The sequence below is a fragment of the Meleagris gallopavo genome, chromosome 26, assembly GCF_905368555.1.
Source record: "Meleagris gallopavo chromosome 26, MGAL_WU_HG_1.1, whole genome shotgun sequence".
Taxonomy (NCBI): domain Eukaryota; kingdom Metazoa; phylum Chordata; class Aves; order Galliformes; family Phasianidae; genus Meleagris; species Meleagris gallopavo.
Window position 1 is genome coordinate 45436 of NC_139429.1, and position 20658 is coordinate 66093.

The 20658-nt window shown below is 44.5% G+C and overlaps 1 protein-coding gene across 3 annotated transcripts; it reads right to left on the reverse strand.

The window, feature by feature from the left end:
- Positions 1 to 347: 347 nt before the first annotated feature.
- C2CD2L (C2CD2 like) lies at positions 348 to 20547 on the reverse strand. 3 transcript variants are annotated; one of them, XM_085209305.1, is made up of 14 exons: positions 20168 to 20547; positions 16038 to 16133; positions 15460 to 15579; positions 13615 to 13725; positions 12620 to 12733; positions 12077 to 12194; positions 11802 to 11925; positions 11269 to 11333; positions 10603 to 10730; positions 10139 to 10310; positions 9318 to 9419; positions 8544 to 8677; positions 7778 to 8060; positions 348 to 6013 (listed from the first exon to the last, which is right to left on the reverse strand). In XM_085209305.1, exons 1-14 carry the CDS (start codon positions 20411 to 20413, stop codon positions 5793 to 5795), a joined length of 2034 nt encoding a protein of 677 aa, XP_085065431.1. In that variant the 5' UTR covers positions 20414 to 20547; the 3' UTR covers positions 348 to 5792. The 3 variants fall into 3 exon arrangements, with proteins under 3 accessions (XP_085065431.1, XP_085065430.1, XP_085065432.1); XM_085209304.1 differs by having other exon boundaries at positions 12620 to 12736; XM_085209306.1 differs by lacking the exon at positions 348 to 6013 and having other exon boundaries at positions 7916 to 8350; positions 12620 to 12736.
- Positions 20548 to 20658: the final 111 nt, after the last annotated feature.

Sequence of the window (20658 nt, forward strand, 5' to 3'; positions counted from 1 at the left end):
ATGGGCTGTAGGGCAGAGACAGAGGAAGAAACAATTAAGGATAAGGGAGCAGGATGCAAGAAAAAAAGATTTAAAAAGGAGACAACCAGATAGACAGAGGGATATAGCAAGAGTCAATGAGAGAAAGAGAAGGACAGAAAGATTAAGACAGATAAGACAAGGAGAGACAAGAGCTTCAGCACTTGCTGAGGGCTTGTAGATTGTATCTACTTTTGGCAAAAAAGGGTTTTTCAGAGGTGGCAATCTTACAAAACAGAGCAACAAATCTAGTACCTCTATGGACTTTTAGAAAGCTCACGGCCCACACACAACACTCCAGCATATATGAAGTAAAGCTCAGGATCAGGTTTTCGTTTCCACGTGTTTTAATAAGTTAACAGCTTCAGCCATTACACAGCAATGGAATTCTTCAACATTTACAAAGGTGCAATAACTTCATTCATTTTGTCTGAATTAGGTCATTTTATTTCCATTTCTTAAATAACTACAGAGTTCCTGCTTTTTTCCCCTCCGAACAACCTGGAGTTAAAATAAACCACCCAGAAAGAAGGCATTAAAATGCTAGGAGAAAAAAAAGCACGCAAAAGGAGGGGTGCTAATTCAGATTTAGCATACATATTTGGTCCAGTACCTCTGCAAGCAAGGAAAGATGGTACAGAGCAGTCATCATGCTGTGTAGAAAAATCTGTGAATATCACAAATACACGAAGGTCTTTTTCGAAAGTTTGACCGCCACTGATATTGTTACTTTCATTACACTCAACATGAACTAGGGGCAGGGAGAGGAGGAACACAGCAAAAGAGCCCAGAAGCAAATACCATCCACCCAGCAGTCAAGCATCTCGACAGCTACCCAGTAACAACTCCCTCTCTATAGGATTAGCAAACACGAACTCAGATCAGCTGTTGTTAAGAAGCAGCATCAACAGAGATAAAAGCATTTAAGCACACATTTCAATATACCCAGTTCAACAGTAGAAACAGCACACGCCCCTGGCACACTCACGGCTGTTTGAAAATTTCTTGACACTTCCCCTCCGCTGAACTGTTTTCTGGCTAGCTGAGTAGTCTCTGCTCCTTCTCCCCCACTTCAGCCAAGCGTGTCTAAAAAGTCATCCTCAACTATTTAAGCATTTTGAAGATGTTCACAGATGCGGTGGTTAGATTTGTCCTCAAGTCCACCTCTGGAGAGATGTATCGGAGCAAGACATATTTTGTGGATACCACATAAGGCCTCTGCCCAGCCCTCCAACCGTGTCTGTCCAGTCACTGTGCATTGCAATCAGTTTCACAAATTCAGAGAACATTCCACTCACAAGCATGTGCAAACATGCAAGCATGTACCCAATCCTTCTACCCTTGAGTTGGGCAGCCACTGAATTTTTTCTCCAAGTATCATGCCTCAGTCAACATTCATCACATTAAACGCTATAGCAAGCTAAAGCACTGATGGTTTTGCAGGCCCCTTCGTTCATGCACATTTCTCTCACTTTAAGAGGGTACAGAGAGGCAGGCAGATGTCAAGGGCTTTTTCAACAGGGAGATTCTTAAAAGCCTTGCCAAAATGTGAGGAGAGAGCACATCCAGATAGAAATAGTTACAAGCAAATAGCTAGAGAAATCTGTTTTCTTCAAGGAAGTGAAAATACACAGTATTTTCAGGTAAATTTTAGGTAAATTGTAACTCTTTTCATCCAATACACCGAGGGAAAAAAAAAGTATACTTTGGCTTCATTTAATAGTCCTTCTTTTTTCTTCTGTAGCCAGCAGGAAAATGTAGCATTTAGAACACAGGTTTCACATAAATAGGCTGAACTCTTTCTGAATACTATCTGTGTTCATGTTCACCACACTTCCACTCCTTTTTTCCACGCAATTATTTGGTCAAGGACCAATTTCATTAAGTGCAAATATTGAGGCTACCCTGAGACTACAACCTAACAATGGGAGATCGTTTGAGTATAAAGAATTAGGTGACGGCCTGCACTGCACATTGTGGTTGCTCTGTGGCCCGTCACTATAAAATCCACAGACTCTGAAGTGGCAGCAAGTTGAGGGAATGAGTATCCACAAGAATCTAAACATCTAAAGCAGATTTCAAATTTTTTTTTTTTTTTTTTTTTTTTTTTTTTTTTTTTTTTTTTTTAAGTACAAGCAGCGATTAAATATAAGCAGATCTATTTTACACAGCAGTTTTATGAAAGAAAACTCCATGAAACTCTGTCTATAGTTTCTGGAGATTGGAGATCTATGTGACCTTCCCTTTCATTCTGAAAAGAATATGATAAAAGAATCTTTTCATAGACCAATAATCACACCTCTTTGTGGATCTGTTACTATACCTGGCTTCAAGTAATCCAGCAGATCCACACATGCTCACATAGCCTGGAAAAGAAAATCAGTCACCTACTACTCGGAGGACAAAAAAACCTTTGCAATAGAGAAAGGAAGCCATGTACAGATATGAAGATTAAGGATGAATACTCTAAATCAAGAATGTACTAAAAAACTCCAAGACAACTGACCCATTCTCCCTTACCCCACTGTCCCCCAAATCTTATCTAAATACTCTGAAAAACATTCTGCACATACAGAGAACATTTTGTAGAAGAACACAGGCTACAATATAGTTCTGTACTTCAGAACTTTAAGAATAAACGATGTGGCAGAAAGAAAACAAAAATAGACATATGAGTTAAAGTTTGGGCATGTACTCTGTCTGAACTGGAGACTAGCTAGCTAGTAAGCTATCTAGCCAGATGCAAACTTCCACATCCAATTTACTGCTCATGATAAAGAACACCACCAAAAATTCAAGGTTAAAAAACACAAATCACCATCATGCATCATGTATGCCATTCATTCTATGGATGACAGTGCAAGATATTCTGAGAAAATTCTTTTGAGACATTACCGTAATTCTTTTGAAAGGTCAAAGGTAAAAATATCAAAAACAGTAATTCCACTTCCACTTCAGAGCTACAATATCCTGGAGCCTACAGAGCAGGAACAAATTCATTATGATGCATGGATGTATTCTAGGAATAACTTATTTAACACAGCTAGAAAAACCTCCTTTGTTCCCTGAGGCCAGTGAAGAACTCTGGTTTGTGCTTTACTTCCAGCTCTCCTGTAGTGTCCTTCCTCTGAGGTGGAACAAACTATTCTGGTTTAAAATTAGATAAATCAGACACAAATCTCATTGGCATTTTGCAGAGTGATCCATGCCAACAAGGGCAATGCTCACTATCCCTCACAGCTGCTCTTACGTTAACATTCCAGAAGCACTGGTGGGAGCCCTGCGCACTTGACACAAGCTGCCCCACGCCAAGATAGCTCACGCTGCTTATAGCATTAAAGAATACATAAATATTAAATAAGACTTGTAGAAGGTCCAACTGTAAATCTGTAGGAAGAGCCATCAGCCCTTCAGTTCAAAGCCATTGGTAATAACAAAGTTTCAGTGATCCCACCAGAGAGGTTCTGCTGTCAAGGCACAACCAGCACAGATCATTCAAAAAACCCTCAAACTTACCTAAAGAAAAAAAAAAAAAAAAAAATACAACAGTGCCAAGTAATGTTAATGACAGAGGGACGTTGCAAGAGAGAATACCAAAACCAGAACCAAACTTTGAGGGGCTTTGGGAACAATGCCTATGAAAAAGTTCCACGTGTGATACATCACTGATCCAGAGGAGGAAACCCATGCCAAACCAGAGATTACTAGGGCTTAGTTGCAGACAGCCAACTTCCCAAAGTGGCACATCAAATAAATTGATTTTCATTATTCTTACTGAATAGCAAGCTGTGTGACATCTGGAGTGCATCAAGCTGCACAGAAAGCCACATAAGCCTAGCCACAGTACCGTGCTGACAAGGAAAGAAATGAAAAGAAAAAAAAAAAAAAAGAGACAAGATACAAAGGAACTTTGTAATGGCAAAAAAGAATTTCAGACCTTGAAAAATAGAGAAGAGTTGCCTAGTCAGCCAGCTGGAACAGTCAAGCTTACTAGGTACATTCAACCTTGTGACGAATCAGCAGATTGAAAACTAGAGTCCTTTCTTTCAGCACACATCAACACTTAAAATCCAAACCTAAGTGACTCTGGTCTTCCCTACTTTCAGACACTTTTCCAGACACACCCTAAATTCCCACCTATAAATCTCTTTACAGCAACCTACCAAGCACACTGCAGTCCCCAGAAATGGGGCAAGGCCTTATCAGTAATCTAGGTTTTGTCTTCTGATATGATGCACTGTGTCACAGATAGTTTGAAAATACATTTTAACAGAAAAGAGCAGCTAGAAAACTCAGCCAGGCCTACGTGATCTCTCTTCTGAGGCTTTTCCTCCTCCCTTTTGCTCCATTTCCTCAACTCCACAACCGACAGAACAGAAAGAGCTTCCACATTCTAACCATCTACTCTGACAGGGCACTATCATTTCCTCAGGAAGTGCTGTAACACTCATCCAAACCGGGCCTCTGCAAATATTCATAATGCGTGCATCTCAGGAGACTGGAAAAACATTCATTTGGAAGGGCAGTGTTTACTCCCGTGCAAGCAGTTGATTTTTTCCCCCAAGCAGCTCTCCTTCAAGAAACACCCACTGCAAAAACGCCTCCAGTTTAAACACAGAAAATTACATTTTTAAGAAGGAGAGTATCAAATACCATCAAGAAAGGCTCCTTCTATACTCTCCTCTGTGAAAACGTGTAAGCTCCTCACTTGTGTCGCCACACAGCTTGAGGTTTCATATCACACTGCTCTTTTGCTGGTATTGCCACCATTTCTCACTTGTCCAGCTCCAGCACAATACTGGTCATTGGTGTGAGGGCTGATTGAGAGTGAGGCCACACAGAGTGCAGGACCAGGTGACAGCTTCTGCCATCTTCCAGCAAAACACTGGGGAAGCCCCAGCTACGTACAAGGAAAAGGGTTTCACTCATACAGAAGACAGTTGGTACATGCATGCAACAAGGTCTCTTCCCCACTCCAGAACACAAATACAGGAGGGCTGTGTCACCAGGTGGCAGCACCATGAGCAGCAACCAAACCTTGCAACGACTCCGTCTTCTACAGAAAACTTGCCTAGTGCTTAAGACTTCCTTGTTCTTAGTGACACCTTTCTTCATCAGTAGAGCGCAGAAAGCAGGCTTCCTCAGCACCCTCTGAACGAGAAGCCATTCCAATAGGGGAACAGTATCTCATTCTGCTCACAGCTCTTAGGCCAGGAATGCACCAACCCACAACGCATCCCACACCTCAGTCAGGCAACAAGCCTCTGCACCAAGCAAGAGCAACAGGTGAATGGCTCATGACCACACCATCCTCTCTCAATATCAGAATTCAGGAAGGTTATTCTTTCTCAATATCAGAATTCTGCAAGGTTACAACTCACAGCTCTTGAAAAATGCAGATACCTTAGCAGTTTCTCACTTTTTAAGTGAGGCTGTCGCTTGAAAGATCCCCCTCTCTTTCAAGGAAACACCTGGTGAAGCTGGACAGCTACACAGAGTCACTTCTGCAGCTCCTGGGACCCCAATGGGGATTAGCGTATCAGCTAGGTTTTTTTGAGAGCATAATCGTCAGAGAAGGCCGAGCAAAGACAGTTAAGCAGCCTCAGCCCTGGGTTCACCACCTTCACTCCCTAGACAGTGTCAAGTACCAAGGTGTCTTCCCTCAGACAAGGATGCAAGGAACTGGACTGCAGGTCACAGGTACCAGTGGAGTGGAAAGACGAGAGAAGAGAAGAGAATTTCTGTTGAATCCTTCCAGCTGGCTTCTCCTTCATTCAGTTCTCACCTGTTGTTGTGTTGTCACCAGTCTTAGGTTTGGATTTAGACTTGAAGGAGAAGCGTTTGATGAGGCGGTGGGAGAAGCTGCCAGCTTTCTTCTTGGTGGCAGAACTAGCAGTGACGTTGGACAAGTCATCATGTGACTGGCTGAGGCCAGCTTCCTTCTGCTTACTCCTTCTCCGGAAGATGAGTTTGGTACCACTCCGAAGAAAGCTAACTGCAAAGACAGGAAGGGGATAGCAATCATGATGTTATCCTGCCCTGGCAAGTCTCTGGGACGACAAATACACGCTGTTATCTGGCCACTCTCAAACAAGAGGCCATCATTCCAATAAGCAAAAGCACACAGGTCAAGTGAGTCCTAGCTTTTAACTGCAAGGCAAAGTCCAGATTCAGCACAGACTGCAATATAAAGTTATTTTCCTAAAAAACACGCCCCCTGTACATAAGCTTCCTTTTATGCAGCCATCTACTTGAGGGGAGTCATGGAGAACTTAATTTAAAGTTAAGAGCTGATGTTTAAAACGACTGGGAATATCACAGTATGGAGATACCCACAGCAACACACAACAGGGAAAAGGCTTCTCGGGCTAGCCCATCTTATGGGCATCTAGATTAGCTGGTCATCAAACTCTCAGCACAACTGTTTGCAGTTTCACAATATGCGCAAATCTGGAAGAAAAAAACAGTGATGGCTCCTGAAGACATAGAGAGGCAGGACAAGATGAAAATGCTGCTCACTGGCAGCCCCAAAAGGGAACACAAAGGCATATCCAAAACCTGCCCATTATTCAGTGCTACAACAGTATTTTCTATAGATAGTGGGGTTCCTTGCCAACGACATCCTGGTTTGTATCAGGAATGGCGTGGTGAGCAGGACTAGGGAAGTCATCCTTCCCTTGTATCTGCATTGGTGAGGTCTCACCTCTAATAATTCATTCAGTTTTGAGCACCTAAGTACAGAAAGGACATTGAGATGCTGGAGCAGGTCCAAAGAAGGGCAACAAGGCTGGTGAAGGGCTTGGAGGCCTACGAGGAGACACTGAAGGAACTGGGGCTGTTGAGTCTGGGAAAAAGGAGGCTGAGGGGAGACCTTACGGCTCTCTTCCAATATCTGAAAGGTGATTACAGCAAGAGCGGGGCTGGTCTCTTCTCACTGGTGACAGGACATGAGGAAATGGCCTCAAGTTGCGCCAGGGGAAGTTCAGGTTGGATATCAGGACAAACTTCTTTACCGAAAGGGTTGTTAAGCACTGCAATAGGCTCCCCAGCGAGGTGGTTGAGTCACCATCCCTGAATGTGTTTAAAAACCATTTGGATGTGGTGCTCAGGGACATGATTTAGTGGAGGGTTGTTAGAGTTGGGGTAGTATGGTTAGGTTGCGATTGGACTTGACCTTCAAGGTCTTTTCCAACCTGAGCAATTCTATGATTCTTTCTTTTTCTTCCTTTTTTTCCCCAGCTCACCAGGTCTCTTGTGCATCTGGGCCACATAACTTCACTTGACATGCAAACAGAAGACCAACACAATTCTGAGAAACAGATTATTGGCTTGCCTTTGCTTAGGGAATTTGTAGCAAGCTGAAATGATCATGGCTTCAAGCAAACTAATCCAAGTCATGCAGTCTGTCCAACTGACACAAACCTGGATATTCCAGAACAGCAGCCCAGTCATGGCAGGCCTACCCTTCACTGTTTAAAAGCTGGGAGTCTGTGGGGGACATTCTATAGCATTGCAGGCCAGAGGTGCTAGCTACTTTGATGGTAATGGAGAAAACAGAGCGTATCAAGGTCCACACAATCTCCATCTCTGCACCACAGCAGCAGAGTTTAGAGGAAGAATCGCTATTGACAGATACATGTCTGATCTGAAAACTCAGAGGCCAAAACACTGTCTTCAGAATATGCAAGCTGCAGAGATCTCACTTCTTCCTCAGGAACAACAAGCTGACATTAGCTACTGGCCAACAGTTCACCCTCACCTTTGTGATCTTTCAAGCTCCTGGTTTCAAGGGCTCCTGTGGAGCCAGTTTCAGACTCAACATCTTCCACAGACGGTCTCTCAGAGATGTCAGATCGCGTCGTCTCATCCAGCTCCTGACTGGCTCTTTGTTCTGACGGTGACGCTTCCAGCAGCTGTGATGATTCAGTGGAATCATGCACCTGGTCGGATGCACAGACTGCCCCAGTATCCCCATATACTGTGGCCTCCATGGATGCAGCATAACCCAGAGAAAGCGCCATTTCATCTTGAGCAAGAGGTACCTGGAGGATGTTAGAAGGTCAGACAGGAAGACAAGATCTAAAGCATTGCCTTTATCTCCAGTTTTGATCATCCATGATAGAAAGCACAGACATGCAATGGTCACTTATTTTTTTGCTGAAACATACTGGAAGATACCTGATTCCACTACATTTTGCAATACTTCCCTCACTCCCATAAGAAAGTCCCAGGATAACTCAGATTCTCCACGAGGTTTCCCAATTGGCTGCATCAACAGCTTCCTCTTCTCCTGCCATACTTTGTGAGCTTCCCATGGCAGCTGCCCTGCAGACTAATGAGGTAACCTTGATGCTTGCTGGGAAATAGGAACAAGCTGCAAGAAAGCAGCAAAAGGGTTCTGCTGAGCAAGTCCCCTGCAATGGGATCTTTTCTCACCATTCCCTACAGTACAGGGTGGTTTCACACACACATTCCTAGAAACAACCTCCCAGAATGAAAATGGAGACCTCTAAACTGCCAGACACCTTGGAAACTCCTGAGATGATCAGCGTGCTACGTTTTGTTGGGGTCTTCTTGGCAGGCTTGTTATTTGTCTCAGTTAGCTGCCTGATTGCTGTCTCAGCCACTGGATCCAAGCCATTGGGCATCTGGCTGCCCCCTGAGAACAAGAAAGACACCAACACTTGAAGTAGCATCCTTCAGCACAGGCAAGAGATCACTTACTGACCATGATGCTTTTAATGGGCTACTGCATGTATGTTACAATAGATAGCAGTATTTATTATAGATTTGCTCAAAGAAATTAAAGAAAGGATGCTCTGCAGAGTTCTCATCTCTTTTAGGCACCTGTTAAGCTTGATTTCCCAACAGGCGCATTATTAAAATACCTTTCCCATTTCCCATTTAAAAAGAACTTCCGAAGACTTACAAGAGGTCACAAAGCCTTGGCCACAAAGCATCCAATGAGCCTAAGCACCCTGTCCCAGAGACAATGAGAAATACGAAGTACAGAGATAAAGCACGAGCAAATTTCTTTGGGTTCAGATACTTTGGAGATGTTTTTGTCAGACAAGGAAACATTCAGATTAACAGATGAGAGAGCCACAGCAGCATTTCTTTCACTTGCTTCCACTTCCTGTCCTTCTGTCCCTTATTCCTCTTCTTCCCTTAGGTACTTGGGCTTTTTCTTCTGCAGCAAATGCAGATGAGTTCAGCAACTCTCATCAGACAGCTGCTTTCTGAGAAAGGCTAAGAAACATCACTGCTCCCCTAAGAAGCCCTGTTTCGCAAGCACTTACGGCTGCTGCTGGACAAAGAGTTGTGAGGACAGCTGCTTTCCAAAAGCACTGTTGTCTTCTTTTCTGTCACTTCTACCTTGGATGGTGACCTTGAAGGTGAATCTTCATAGTGAAGGAGAGGAAGAGACACAGAGACAAAAGTGGACATGAAATTCAGGCAGCTTCATCACATTCTCAAGGCCCCCCCCACACACAGCATCACACACACACACACACACACACACACACACACACACACACACACACACACACACACACACACACACACACCCCATCTGCAGAGGCTGCCAATATGAGGCTTTGCAGCAGTCAAGTAGTAAGAAGCCAACCGGAATGACACACAAAGCAGTCCTGTCACAAGCCCTTGTCTGTGCTGTTTCCCAACCCTACCTCACTAAATAGCCAGCATTACATTCACCAAGACATCAGGCCGAGACTGCAAGCAGCAACAACTTGTAAGCAAGGTCAACAGGTTTTCAGGCCTGTATTCAGTACATAGAGCACAACTCATTCAGCAGTGAAGAAAAGAGAGTAAGAAAGCCAAAATGTTTAGTCCAACATCATGCAGATGTCCCACCCTCAAACAATGTCAGAGAGGCTCATCCCTCCGATATCTCTTTCCAAATACAGAAGATACATCAATACATCAGTTCCCTCCCCTCAATGCTTCCTACTAGTCTCCAGACAGCCACAAGACAGTAACCTGAAAGCCAAAAGTACCATCCACCCACTTCATATTTAGGATACAAGTCCACAGCAAACCCAACATTCAGTGTCTGAACAGCCACCTGGGCAAGACTCCTATCTCAGTGCAGCCTCACCCAGCTTACAATCCACCTTGGGTCGGGACTGAATTGTGGTGACAGTAGTCACAATGGTGCCATCAGGCATGATGGTCCGGTCCATCTCCACCTTCTTTGTGGGGGTGATGCTGGTATGCAGAGATGTGGCATGCTGAGCATTCAGAGATGCAGAAGAATCCTGGTATAAAAGCTACAAAGAATAAAACACAGCTCAGAAGGGACTACCCTCTTCCCAAAATGAAAGGCGGGCATACAAACAACAAAAGCTACCGCTCCGGACACCAAGGAGCCATCCTCACTGCAACATCTGTTGAACGGAAGGGAAGCTCAGGGACTTAGGGTGAGGTGACACATTCTCAGACATTCTCTGTTAGTCTCTTACAACAGGCTCAGACCTAATCACTTTGGTTTCCAGCTATAGTCTCACATTACAAATATTTATAGAGCATGCACTCACAGAGCTTACGAAGTCATCAGCTCACCTCCAATACAATGGTAGCTTCAGCTGCCAGTGCCTGCCCAGCTCCTGAGGCCAGCGAGCAGACCTGTCTCCCAGAGGGCTGTTTGCCCAAAGAATCAAGCAGAAGAGTAGCATGTGCCAGCAGTACACCTGCAAAAGGAAAAAGGAAAACAAAACACCACACAGCTTCTCAGTGCCTCAGACCTTTCCCAAGGTCCATCTGCTTCTAGAAACTAGACCCACGGGACATCAAAGCAGATCCCCTCGATTCCAGTAGTTCCCAGATTCAGCAGAGGAAGCTCTGCTTTGCTGATCTACAAAACAAACGTTAGACAAGTTGTATTTTTGTAGCCTCCATCAAAAATATGCAGTTGTCTGTACTCTGAGTACAGGTCAAAAAGAATTAAGAGCCTCTGCTCTGTTCTTCCAATACATGTGGACAAGTCTCTGCATCCCTCTCACTGCTTCCAGGTGAGAAAGTTAAAGGGTCCCATGACCCGCACTAAGGACAACTGACTCGAGAGGTATTTCACACACAAGCTCATATAAAGTTTGATACAGAAATCCCTTGCAGAATTTGTAACATATGATTCCAACATAGAAGAATCACAGGCTCAAATCACAGCAAGTTCTTTAGGCAGTTTTGTCTTCCCATCTTAGAATCCATTTTTTGGCTGCCCATACTTACCTTCCCCTTTGCTGCTATTCCCCAGCACCTGTAACTTCAGCTCCTTACTTCTGGGTCCTAACTCACTGTTGAAACAGACAGAAGAACTGGGATTAAGTAGTCTTTGAAGAAATGCCACAGAGTAAACAAGTTCATTTAATATTTTCTTCCTTCAAATCGCCTTTCCAAAGCTCTGGAATGTGTGTCTTGTTTTAGAGGCCTTAAGAAGGAGCAGCAAGGTGAGGAGAATGTAAGTTAATGTCCCATGCTGGGCTGCATAAGCTTCCAGAGCAAGCTAATAAAACTGTCCAGAAATTGAAGTGCTCCTTCCCCTGTACTCCACACAATCAGCACTCCTGCACATCCAGTTAAAACACGCACCATACAAGGAAGCGGGAAATATGCATGCAAGCTGGGGCCGATCAGTAGTATTTGCAGCCCAGCAACACCAGCAGCACAAACACACGCCACCCAGCACTGCAGACATCGCCTCCACAAAGAGGTCATGCTAGTCTGCCTTTACTGCACCTGCCAGGAGCGTGAGAGACACTTACAGAAAGAGCTCTTCATTCCACTCCATCTCTGCAGCAATGCCAGCACTACCAGCTCTCACTGGCCTTGTCCATTTTTGCTGTGGGGGATTGTCTAGTTCTGCAACACAGCATATCTCCCCAACTCCTGCAACAGAAAAGGAGAGCACATATGCACCTGTAAATGCAAGGCAGAGCTCACACATGCGTATTTCCATTTCAAGACAAACATCCACTTGCTCTAACCTTGCTACCTCCACACTTGCCCTGCTTCAGCTTAGCAGTGTTTTCACATTTACCTCCACTCCTCTGTGAGCCTAAGTTCAGCACACGAAGATTCCGGAGCAACAGCTTTGAACCCAGAGGGGCTTCTACTACACTGTATGGAGACTCTTGGGTCACCTTACTGCTGGATACCTGAGGAATCACGAGAGGAAGACTGATGACTTACCATTTGCTTTTCAGCAGATAGCAGTAAGACACACAACATTTGTGCTTGCATCTCACAAATGCTCCTCATGGGAATATCCACAAAGCCATCTAGAGATAATGCAGATTCCACAAGCTATCAACTTTCGGTGGGCCCGATGTCATTTCAGACATGAAATTTAGGGTAGACACGAAAAGAAACAGATAGGAATGAGCTTTCTGACTACTAGAAGGGGGAACCAAAGGCGACAAGCCAAAGGTCTCTCCCACTAATTCCCCCCACTCCCTGTGCCACAATACCCCAATCATTGTTAAGAATGTGACTACTGTCTAAAAATGAGCCTAAGCCCTCACAGAAGCACTTCAGGGCACAGCATACAAGGCACGAGAATGTTACAGGAAAAGAACCTTACTGTGCCAGTTCCAGCTGTGCAAGCCTTCAGATTCACCATCATGGCTGGCTGTGTGCTGACAATAGTATCCTCGATTAGATCCTTTATGGTGGACAGATCCGCTTTCCCTTCGTTCTTCTCTCCACAAATCCAAAGGAAATGCAGGAATGTCATAAGGAGGCAGACAATTTTTCTCCTTACACAGCTGCAACTGCCTCTCAAGCCTCTATGATGCTAAGCAGCCCTTCTCTCAGAAGGGCTGCCACATACTCTTCTTCCGTCCTCTAACACCTTCTCCCCAGTGCTTAACCGTTGCTGTAATAGTTACCAGGAAAAACAGGCTAAATAAGCAAGATAAACTGACCCTACACCTGTAGTCTCCCTGTTGCAAATTTTGACAATAAAGCCTTTAGGGCTTATTGCATCCTTGCCACCTCATGTAATAGTACCAGCGCACTTTCATAAAAGCCAGATTCCTACATCCGCTAAGGATAAGACAAGGATTTCAATAAAACTAACAACAACAACAAAAACAAAACAAAACAAACAAAAAAAAAAAACAAAAAAGAAAAAGAAAAAAAAAAACTGAGTTGCAAGCACATCTGTGTTCAGCTCAAACCACAAATGCTCATGTATTCTGAACGCTTTACAAGTCCAAAAAGTAAGATAAAATACTCCAACTCATTTTGCAGCTCCACAGTTGGCAACAGCAGTAGAACCTACACAGACAGAAAGCATTTTTTGCTACGTAGACTCTATTCAGAGTTCAGATGTTATGCAAAACTCAGAAAGCAGGTATCAGAACTGCTTTAGCTCTCTTTAAGAATGCACTCCTTTAGCACAGGTGAGCTAGTATTGGTTCCAGAATGAAAGAACCCCCTCCTTCACACTCAAAAAGGGCCACAAAAACAAGCTGCCAATCTCTGCACTCTGCAGCAGCCTTCTTCATGGCTGGGCACCGTTTCTGTCCCTCCCACCCTTCCCTCTGCTTGAGTCTAGCCTCTCTGTGTGCTTACCTCACAAGGCTGAAGTCTTGGAAGAACTGAAAGATCCAAGTCTGGTCTGTCCTTGAATATCCATGACACCAGGAGACCCTGATTCTGTATCTCCTCCAAGTGGATCTCCACCTGACCCAGAACAAATACGCAGTCAGAAACGCTCTGTTTTCATTTGGTGTTTCATGCCCTGCTTCACCTTCAGAAACTAAAAGGGCCTCCCCATTACTGCAGCAATAAAAAAAACAAGGAAGAATATAGGTGGTCCTGGGCCTCTGAAAGTAACTGGCTACAGAATATTCATCACTCCATATCCAACTTTCTCACTGCTACTGGATGTCCAGACATCAAAGGAAAAAAAAAAATCTTATTTTTTTGGCTGAAGAAAAAGCCCCCAAGACACTCTGATAAAGCAAGTTGGGTACTAATACAGGGTATTTGTGGAGCTACATTATTAACCGCCGTCAAACATAAGTAGAACCGTTTCTAAAGTCTCTAGGAAATCATCCTTGGTCTGCAAACTCATTCAGGTCACCAATAGTCTGCAACAACAACACAGCCTGTACAGTATTCTATAGTTCAACTGAAAAGTTCCACATCCATACAAAATAAAGGCATCATTAATACAACAAACAAATGAAATGACAGAAGAACTCCTCCCAGCTCAAAATCTCTATTAAAAACAACAGAACAAAATTTAAATTTAACATAGTTCAACAGAAGTAACTGAAAGAAACAGCTGTTGAACATTTATTTACCCGGAATACACAAAGTCTTCAGTTGAAAGTAAGAGATCTGAGACACAGTAGCCAGACAAGTAACTGGCAAGAAGTTTACAGAAAAGGCAAGACAAATTTGGGACATAAGCACTTGAAGTATTCTGACCATCAGACATACAAAAATCAAGTGACTTCATCCTGACCTGGCCTCTACAGACTAAGAAAAGATGAACAATGATGGCAATTATCAGCCACAACGAGATCAGCAGCAGCCATACTAAACACCAAGGAAGGAAAGGAGATATTCAGAAGGAATGAAGAACCCTTATGTAGGCACAAGAACAAGCCAGCGTGATCTGGTAAACGTACACAGAAAGTTTCATTAAAGCTTTTGAGAGCAAAGACATTCTAGAACAACTTTCCAACTGTAACATCTGCAGTAGCGTGGGACTGGCCTCATACTGTAGAATTGCTCTTAATTCTACCATCTATTCCGATAGCACCAAAGAGTAAGCAGTATCCAAGGAAGATGCCACCAAGAGAAAGAAATCCTTCAGCTTGAGGGAAAAATGAAATTCTGGAGAAGCAAATCCAACCAGAAAGCAACTGTGGAGTTACCACCCATTGCAATTTCAGCTCCTTTTTCTGTGAAAAACATCTCCATCTCCAAAAATTCAACACAGAAACAAAATGAAGGTATTGAGGGGAGTCCTGGCAAGTAAACTATTCTTCACAGTGGGTTTCTTTTTCACACCAATAACAGGACAAAATAATATTTGTACATACACACAGGACACATTTTTCCCTATTTATCACATTGCAAGGAGCTTTGAATTCTGTGCATCTTCTGGTTTTCAAGCAAGTTTTTTAAAAGCAAGCATAGAACACTGCCATACATCATCTCTCTGGTCTCAGATTTTATTAAGATGATGTTATATATCCAAGATCTGCAGAACAATGCTCATAAAACAGGACTCTGCACTCTGATCAGGAAACATTTAGTATTCCACCAGATAGCAGCAACAACTCGGCTCTCTCTCTGGCACAATAAGGCGTTCAGCTGCACTACATCAAGTCCTCCCTTCCTCCATCAGCATAGGGCTATGTAGAAGAATAAGCAAACCAACAAACTTTTCACAACTATTACCTCAGCCTGGAGCAGAGCCAAAGTGACATGATATGTGTCCACAGAAACAGCAACTGCAGACTGCTGGGTTACAGAGACAGGGAATTTCACAGCTTCAGCTGACAGATGACAACACAGCACCTACAGAGAAAAGGAAATTGATAATTTTATATCCCTGCTGAGACACAGATTGGAGATGGCAAAATCTGTAAAAGCAGTAAGTAAAGTTAACCTATTGAGGCAAGACAGAAACATCAGTCTCCAGCCCCAGTTCTGCACTCTAAATATACCATTTAAGACTCCATATATGAGCCAATAAAGATTACTGACAAAGAAGCCCTCTTCTCTGCACTGCAGTGCCCTGATATTCAGGCTCAGCATCCCTACATCTCAGCTTTATCAGATGGATCTCATCCACTGCTCACGCAGAGTTGACTAACGTACAGTCCCTGAGCTGCAATCTCTGAACCGAATTATGGACCCAGCCCACAACCTTCCCCCAGGTCTACCATTCCCATCACGTAGGCATTGACAATCCCCATACAAGACTGATTGCAGAGAAACCCGACATGGCACAACACAAAACAACAAAGCCTTACCATGCTGTGACCTGACTGGCCTTTGCACGTCACACAGCTTATATTTGCTGCTGGTGGTAATTGAGGACCTTCTTCAAATGTGATCTGCACTGAACTCTACAAAAAGAGAACTCCGTTAGTTCCCAGTGGACAAGGTATCACAGGTAGTTTCAAAGAGGATGAACAAGTCTAACATAGGGCCCCAGAGACATTCTAGTCCAATTCCATGAATCCAACCAGCACACAAACATGTCCACACTGCAATTCTGGCTTGTCCAGACAGAGAAATGAAACAGTCCGGGCTTACAAACACTAACTTCAGACAAGCAAGCCTGATTGAGAATGCAAAATTATTCTGAATACCTGTTAACTGTAAGAGAGTGTATTAAACCTTCTTCATCACCAAAACTTTGCTTTTCTTCTCTCTCCTCTCTGCTAATTTCACCCCAATTAAAAATCCAAAAAACACCACCAACAATAAAACCTATCTCCAACATACAGCATCTCAGCTCACGTGCTTGACTAATTCCCGTTTTCCACCTTTCCACGGTTGACCAGATTACAAACTCCACCATGGAAGTATCCCTCTTCCTCATTCAAGGATTTCCCCATGTAACAAGAGCAGTCCTCCACAGAAAATATTTCACAAAGAACAGAAGGCCATGATAAAGAGCTGAGGGCATTGCTTAAAGAAACCTATCCCTTTCCTCACAAGAAGCAAACAGAGTAGGCAGTCTGAACACAGGGAATACTATTGAGGGCCTGCTTCAGAGAACTGTTTTTAGCCACAGCAACTCACTGCAGCAACATCATCTTCTGGAGAGATGTGCTCCAGAAGAGGAGCAACTGCAGCAGAAACTGAAGCATGGCCACCTGAAGGCCTCCATGCCATTTTAGCTGTCAGTCAATCTTTACCTGGCATGATTTCTAGACTCCGCAGTTTGGAAATCCAGGTCACTTTGTTAGAATCAGAGGAATCCAGCGCTTGAGAGATGAGCACAGCATATCAGACAGGGCCAACTGCTGATTATCCAGCACCACAACTATGGTATTCCAAGATGGACAGAGGGAGAAGATGCATTTCTACAGGTGGGAGGCACTTGGCACGTTACTGCTGATGTGCAGTTCCTTAGAGTTCTCTCTGCAAAGGAAGGCCCTTGCCTATGCACACTCCATCCCAGAAAACAGGGGACTATCCCATCATGTTTGCAAGAGAGGAAGCAGTTTTCATGGCTTGACATGTATAAACCATTGTACCAAGCCAGCCACAGGAGGGTTTCACTAAGCGATGGCTCTGGTAGTCAGAGGAAGAGCAATTGATATTACTTACCTGGACATGTGCAAGGCCTTTGACATGGTCCTGCACCACATCCTTATCTCTAAGTTAGAGAGATACAGATTTTAAGGGTTGACTATTTGGTGGATAAAGAATTGTTTGGATGGTTGTAGCCATTGTTGTTGTCAAGGGCTCTAAGTCCAGCTGACGGCTAGTCAGGAGTGGTCCCTCCCAGGGGTCCATCTTGGGACTGGTACTCTTTAACATCTTCATGAATTATGTAGCTCATGCAATTGAGTATACCCTCAGCAGGTGGTCAAATGACACCAAAGTAAGTGTTGCAGTTGACAGAATAGTAGAAAGGGATGCCACCCAAAGGGACCTGGACAGGCTCAAAAAACAGCGGCCTTCTTGTGTTTCAAAGAAGCTTATATGCTGGAGGGGGACTGACCTTTTATACAGCCTAGCAGTAATAGGACAAGAAGAAATGCCTTTAAACTAAAAGAGGGAAAATTTAGGTTAGATATTAGGAAGAAATTGTTCACTCAGAGGGCAGTGGGGCACTGAAACAGACGGCTCAGAGAAGACGTGGATGCCACATCCCCAGAGATGTTCAAGGCCAGGCTGGATGGGGCCTTGGGCAGCCTGATCTAGAGGTTGGCAACCCTGCCCATGACAAAAGAGATGGAGGTCGATGATCTTTAAGATCACTTCCAGGCTAAGCCATTCCATGATTTTAAGTGTCACTCCTGACAGCAAGTCCCTCAGTGCTATATACACTATACAAGAACAAACTTGCTTTCAGTCACAAAATAAAAAGCAGGCTTAATAGATTCAACACCAGCAGGATCCAGTGTTTTAGCTTCCACACAATAAACAAAGCAAGCATATCTCAACATTCTGGTTTTCCTCAATGAAGAAGCCACCTTTTCAGGATGTGGACCGCAGGTTCAGCATTAAATCTTGCTACTTGCAGAACTGGAGTAAAGCGAGGAAGAGGAGGCAGAGATGTAAATCAAAGTTTTATAGTAGCTGACATATTAAACACCAAATCAAGTTTGTTGTATCTTATCCACTGTAACTATCAAGTGCATAATCCTACAATGCATAAGCTAGTCTTGTTTAATTCCAGGCCAAAGATTCACTTTCAACAAATAAAGCAGGTAGTCCTACAGCAACTTTATACAGCACACCTTCTTGTTCTTCTTGTACCTCCTTCTCTAAGATCGAGGACATAGTCCAGTTGGTCACAATCAGTCCTAACTTCACAGAAGCCAGAATTGCAACATGGATGATTCCTGTCCTCAGTATTCTTAAGGTACTGTTCGCCAACTTTCTTGGACAACAACGAAAGCTTCTGAGTTTGTTCTGAGCAGACAGTAAAAGAAACAGGACGCAAATGCAACAGGTCCAGTCTCATTTTTACCGCGGCTTCCTTACCTTATTTTGAAAGGTACATCTTTTCATTTTCTCCATATTCAATAACTAAGTACAATCAATTGGCAACAATAAATGAAAATAAGAGAAGACAGTTTGTGGAGAAGGAGCAGCAAAGTCCACAAAGACAGGCATTAATGTATAATTTGATGGACATCTCAACCTTTAATCATCTGTCCACCATGTTTACCACACCTTTGCGAAAGGCCCCATTTTTCCCCAAATGTTTTAGGAACGAAGTACTTTAACTGTTAAAACCTGTCAAAGGATAAGCTCATCCTAAAAACACTGCTGAATAGTCTGTTCTCTGACACCATCGGAGTCTGAAAAGTGATATAACCACCCATCCCCATTTTATAGTGTTAACCAACTAGATCAAAGGCAGAAAAGAGAGGCCAGATATTGCAGCATTTCTCCATTAAAACAAAGCACAATTTCACTTATTGCAGGTAGTCAAGAATGAGAAACTAGGCCAGCCTTTCCAAGTCAACCTAACAAGGCCAAGGAAGAGGTGAAACATGGTGCCACACACAGATTACGAAGACCGTAAGGTGAAGAAGCAAATGACTGAACGCAATGAAAGAATCAGCTGTTTCCTCTTTCTTCTTCCTGCTTTTTTCCTTTCTTTAAAATGAGTAAAGCCAGATAAGGAGAGACTAGGTGTCTCTCTAGCGCAGTCAAACAGCTCCAACAAACCAAATCTGTCAATACTAGCCACAATAAGGAATACCTAGCTTTACAAGCAGGGTCACTGGTACACCTCAAAACAGATAGACACAACATACGTATGACAAGCCTCAAGGAAGTTTACATTTGCAACAAGTCAATTTCCAGATCCCAGACATGGTCAATTCAATTAGTCAATTCCCAGATCTCTAACATACAGGAAAAAATAATCTAGAAAGGAAACACATCAGCCACATAACAGGAGTAAGCAGTCCTTTACAAATAAGCCACCCGCATTCACAACTGCACAATACTTGTAGAGGCCAATTCTACCAATTTCTTTTGACAACTAAACTTGACTCAAGTCACAATACTCTTTCACACAGCAGTCATCAGCGCTCTGTTGCCCTTCTGTAGAAACAAGAGACAACAAAGTTCTTGAAGTACTAAGGCCTGAACAGGCAACGTAAGCTTCCATGACAATACTTGCCGTGGGATTCATGAGCCATATTCGACTTATAGAAGATCAGCACCCCATCCCTCAAGCGCAGTAGAAAGCAACACACAGCAGCCAAAAAAAGATAAACTAGCACACCACCGAATGCTTGCTTTGGACAGTTTAGTCCTGACTATACAGCCAAGTACTTGGTGAGGAGCTTTCCTTCCTCGACCGAAGCCGACGCAACCCCCTCGGCCTCACACCTCCGGTTTCACCGCCCTCACCTCGCCGCCGACGCGGTACCTGGCCCCACCCGCCCGCGCCCCGCCGTACCCCGTGCCGGCGCGCCTGGCTGTTGAGGGCTCGCACCCAGGCCCGCTGCCACTGCTCACGCAGGGACCGGAGAGCGAGCAGCGCAGCGAGCAGCGCCCGGGCCCCGGCCTCCTCCGTCGCCGGCACTTCCCGCTGCGGCGATCGCAGAGCCGCCGACCGCCAGTACTGGAGCAGCCAGGCCGCGACCGTGAGCAGCGAAGCGGCGAAAAGCAACACCAGTGCGGCCCAGCCCGGATCCGGCCCCATGTTGCTGCGCGCTGCGCCTCACAGGAGCCCGGGAGGCATGGCGGGCAGCCGCCGCCCGGCCCCAACCCAGCTGTTACCGCCTCCCACACGGAGAGGAGGGCCGCGGCGCGCCGCCCTGCTCCCGATTCCGCGACGCACGTGGGCCAAGCCCAGCCCTTGCAGCGCCCGGCGCCCGCCTGCGCACAACAGCCACCCCAATCCGCGCGCGGCGACTGCGTCCCCAAAGGCAGCCGCCCGAGTTCTTC